The following is a 5,007-nucleotide window of genomic DNA, read 5'->3' on the forward strand; positions in this document are numbered from 1 at the left end:
TTCTTGTATTCCAAAATAAAACATATAATCATTGTGCGAACTTAGAACTTTATCCTTTCTAAGCGAAGTAGCATTTTTGTGCTACATTGAAGTAACACACGTACTCCGTTTCATTCGGCGTGACATCGTTCATAAATTGGCCGACTGCATCATGATTGGAGAAACTATGAAATTTGAAACTATCTGTCACTTCGAAAATCTGCAAAACATAAAGCTTGTGACATATAAATATTTCGTGATGTATCATAAAAAATGAAGTATTAACATTGTCAATAATGTTACAATAGTCGAGATAACAAGCAGGAAATTTTATATAAAATTTTATATGACATATTTTATATGATATATTTTATATGATATATTTTATATGATATATTTTATATGATATATTTTATATGATATATTAATTTACCTAACATGGATAGCGGAGATTTTAAAAATGCATGTAAATAATAATTAATTTGGAAATATAAAAGCAGAAAAAATAAGACTAGAATTCGTAATTTAATCATGTTCCATTTAACAATGAAAAATTTAAAAACAATGATTTAAAAATAACGCTTGTTTATATGTAACAAGTAACTTACAGTCCCCTCATTTCTCAAATGTCCGAAATAATGGATTGGCATGTTGGCTAATGCACCAACAGTTATTAGATTTCTTTTTAATTCATGCCATCTTAACCATCTGTAAAAATCTTGTAATGTACGAAACCTTTCCGGATAATTTTCTGGTGTAATAAGTTGCATCACTCGTCCTCCATTTGTCATAAGCACACCACCTAGACCTAAAATATGAAAAATTTAATTATTTATAGATGAAATATTTTTATCAAACAATTTCATTATAGTTCATTAATCTCTTTATTCAATTAATCAAACTATACTCTCATATAGATAATTTTTTACCAATATCTTTATCGTTTTGATAATGATAGAGACAACTTTGTATTAATGTTATAATATAATCACTGGTTCTGCAACCTTTAGCGCGTACTTCAATTACGTTTCCTGGTCTGCCTTCGCTGAGATAGAAGTTGCCCAACATAGAACATTTCATTTCATTGGGATCGTTGATGATTTTCAATATTCTTTCCCCAGTATTAGCTTCCTCATAACCGATACGACTATTATTAATAACATTTTCAGGTGGCGAGATTGTTGCGTTAATAATAAACTATAACAGAAATGGGTTTTTATAATGAGAGAGAGAAAGAAAAAGAGAGAGAGAGAAATATAATAAGTTAAGTTAGGGGTATTAAAATTAGTGATAAATATAATTACATTAATGTATATAGCAAGATATATTGTAAAAATGAAGCAATATACTGTTTCTGCATTGTATTTCTTTTATAGTAGCCGATACGTTATTTTTGTGTGAAAATTATCGATAATACATACATGACCGTTGGCAGGCATAGATTCCTTCGCGGCATAACCTGCTCCAATGACAAAGAAATTGTAGCAACGTTGTAGTAATAGACGTCGAATATTATTTGTAGAATTTTTTATTGGGACGGGCATTAAGTTCTTTACATTACCCGTTATTAAAATAGATGGATTACCAGATAGTCCTATTAAAATATAAATGTGTTATATTGTATTTATAACACAGAAAGTCAAGAATGTTTATTATTATTCTTACCAACTGCGGCAAGATTGTATGGCGGTCGGGTTAAACAAGGGCAGCTAGCTACCTTAATTTCAAATTCGTCGAATAATTGATGCAATCCAACGTATAGAACTATATTGTTACGTATAAAGAGAAATATATAAAATATCACATATTTTAATTGAATAATGAATTTCATATACGTACCATTTTTTATGTGTTCGAGAGATAATGAATCCAACGGGTAGCTCTTTGACATGACATCTTGACCTTCATCTTCAGGATCGCTGGCATAACCATTGGGTATATTTCCACCTGGATTTTCACCTTCATTAATATGGTTTGGTCTCATATCATTTCCAAATCTCATGTTATCTTCTCCAATGACATTGTTTGGTTCAATATCATCTTCAAATTCCACGTTATCTTCTCCAATGACATTGTTTGGTTGAATATCATCTTCAAATCTCATGTTATCTTCTCCAATGACATTGTTTGGTTCAATATCATCTTCAAATCTCATGTTATCTCCTCCAATGACATTGTTTGGTTCAATATCATCTTCAAATCTCATGTTATCTCCTCCAATGACATTGTTTGGTTCAATATCATCTTCATTTTCGAGATGATTATTTTCTCTTAAAGCGTCACCGTTTGGTATAATATCATTTTCAATTTCTATATGATTATCTCTTCCAATGGCATTATCGTTCGGTCGAATATCATTTCCATCTTCGTGATGATTATTGGGGACAGGACGCGGAATAGGCTCCATGATGCTCGATATATGACGGACACGATATTACGAGATAACTATGAAATTATTAAAAATTGTTAAATGATTATCAAATTGAGAGAGTAAAACGTATAATGGGGTATTATCTCGTATTTTTTAATATAAAAGTATATTATATTAATTTTGTATTTTAATATACATTCAGAAACGCGCACAAAATTATATGATTTGAATGGGTAAATCCGGTAATAACAAAGAAAGTTCGCTTATTATGTAGATTAAATAGATCATTTCTTTAATTGAATATTATTTTTGTTTTAGAAAAGATATATATTTCTATAAACTAATCGATTCCTTGCATCTTTCATATTGCATATATATTAAAATAATATCGTTAAATGATTAAAAATTTACGAGATGTTACATAATCTTATTGCACACATCTGCTAATACGAACAAATACACAACATATATACTTCTCTCTCTATAATATAAATATTATATATTCAGACTTACGCAAATTTATGGTATTTAATTCGTGATATTAATTAATATTATCATTGAAATCACGTTTTTCCTTTCATAGATCGCTAGATATGAGTAACTACATAGCACGTTTCAAGAAGAACTGTTGTCTTAAATGTAACAGAAAGAGTAAACAAAACATTAGATTAGCTGTTACAATGATAAGTAAGATAAAGGTTAAATCAATTTTGAATTCATTCCACAACACACACACAAACTGAAATATAAATTCTTATTTATTCTTCAAATAAAAAGAGATGATTTGGACGAGATGTTAAATTCATAAACTTTTTTTTGCTTTACATGCTTGAAATTTGACTTCAAGTTATTAACGCTTTTCCCAAAACTTAAAATGGTTTATTACCTGGTGAAATCATTATCTTTTAACGTGTTAATACTTTATATATAATTTTTACATGGTATATATATATATATATATATATATATATACACGTACATATAAATAATATTTATACATAATGTACAAAATATATTTAATTATTTTTACTACACATACATCAAATTTTTTTGTAAATTATTATGCAAAACTTATGTAAGAAAGCTAAAATTACTTAAAAAATTTTAATAAATTTTAAAATATACCTTTTAGTATACTTCTAGTGAAGTTAATATATCTAATAGACTTTTGAAAATAATATGTTTGAGAGCCTTTGGAAACGTAAATATAACAAATTTTAAGAGTGTAGCGTATATATTATACATATAATCTTAAGCACATTTTTTAAAAGAAAAAACTCCAAACATACATTAAATGCTGAGCACAAAGATTAATTAATTATGCCTAAAAGATACTGTGATGATGATATTTATTTACATGGAATATAAAATGTACTTTTATTTTCTTACAGATATTCATCTGTCTTAATTTATATATATAATTTCCTTAAATTTTAAATAATTTTCTTACGTTATTACGAAAAGAAATAAATGCCTAAATAATTAGCGCCGTCAATATGGCAAGAGTAAGGATATCGCACGCGACTGATGACACAAAGTTCTCTTTCGAAGAACCTCAGTCAGGCAAACAAATAGCCGGAATTCATTATCGGAGTGTTGACGGGTACTCCTCGGAGTGGATCAATATAAGTTCCTAAGACCTTCGTTTCCTCTCGTCGCGTATTTGCTTCGAAGTACTCTCTTCGAAATCTCGATTTTCGCGAGAAAGAGAATGCATCTATCTTATTCATTATACACATCGGAAATTTTAGCGACTTTCTGAGAAATTAAATTCTTTCCTCAAATGTAATGTAACATAAATAAAATAAGAGACATCAGTCTATTGAAACAATATTACTTATATCATTCAAAATTAGAACATTCATAGAAGAAAAGAAAAATGTGCGTGTATTACATTTTCATGATTAAGTTGATTTTAATAGATGGTAATGACATACGTAATATATTATAATTAGATTTATTAGATTTCTAAAATCTAATAAAAATTCGATAGATGTAACGGATGTGTGAAAGTGCGTAATATCACGAGCCGATATAATGAACGTAATTTTGCGCGAAAATACGCGTTTCATTGAACGGCAAACGATTATATCGCAGGCTCCCTCTAAATTCAGTCTTTTTTTTGCAAAAAGAGCCTTTCATAAAAGCTTTTTACAAAACGCCGACGTTTAAGTAATGGCTATTAATAACTTAATTTAGATAATTAGTTAATTAATGTAACTTTTTTATTGTATTAAATATTCTTTTATTTCGCATTTTGTGACTTTTCCCAATTATGTATACGTGAGACATATCTGTAGAAATATTTGTTATTGTATTACGGGAACGTTATGTGTGTGTATTAAATTCAGAGAGCGTCTGCTGACATGTATATGTATATATTTGAAATTCTCTAGCTCTCTGTTCTTTCGTGTTTTCATGCCGCCTCGTGCTGACCTTCCAACCGACGCGATGTCACAAAATACATACCCGAGGAGAGTCCGCTTATTGCGCTTTTCCGAAAGCGCAGAGCTCTCCATTATTATAACTCGTCTGCGCGCGACGCGCGTCAACCCCCGCGATGTTCGCGCTGCGAGTTATGAAATATCGCGAAAAGTCGGATGCATAGTAGGTCAGCGTTTACTACGTATTGGAGGAGTCTGCGCGATAATGAAAAT

The 5,007-nt window shown here is 29.5% G+C and overlaps 1 protein-coding gene across 1 annotated transcript; it reads right to left on the reverse strand.

Annotated features, from left to right (window-relative positions):
• Nucleotides 1–3,499, reverse strand: LOC112639766 (ester hydrolase C11orf54 homolog). Its single transcript, XM_025414743.1, has 8 exons — nt 3,476–3,499; nt 2,864–2,982; nt 1,819–2,424; nt 1,645–1,743; nt 1,401–1,573; nt 909–1,176; nt 588–787; nt 1–199 (listed from the first exon to the last, which is right to left on the reverse strand). Exons 3-8 carry the CDS (start codon nt 2,384–2,386, stop codon nt 59–61), a joined length of 1,449 nt encoding a protein of 482 aa, XP_025270528.1. The 5' UTR covers nt 2,387–2,424; nt 2,864–2,982; nt 3,476–3,499; the 3' UTR covers nt 1–58.
• Between the last annotated feature and the right edge of the window lie 1,508 nt (nt 3,500–5,007).

The sequence above is a fragment of the Camponotus floridanus genome, unplaced genomic scaffold, assembly GCF_003227725.1.
Source record: "Camponotus floridanus strain SB8 unplaced genomic scaffold, Cflo_v7.5 scaffold89, whole genome shotgun sequence".
Classification (NCBI taxonomy): domain Eukaryota; kingdom Metazoa; phylum Arthropoda; class Insecta; order Hymenoptera; family Formicidae; genus Camponotus; species Camponotus floridanus.

Coding starts and splice junctions, on each gene's coding strand:
- LOC112639766 (XM_025414743.1), bottom strand. CDS start 2,386: ATGGAGCCTATTCCGCGTCCTGTCCCCAATAATCATCACGAAGATGGA. Junction 1,744..1,818: donor TCTCGAACACATAAAAAATG/GTACGTATATGA, acceptor GTAACAATATAG/TTCTATACGTTGGATTGCAT. Junction 1,574..1,644: donor ATACAATCTTGCCGCAGTTG/GTAAGAATAATA, acceptor ATATTTTAATAG/GACTATCTGGTAATCCATCT.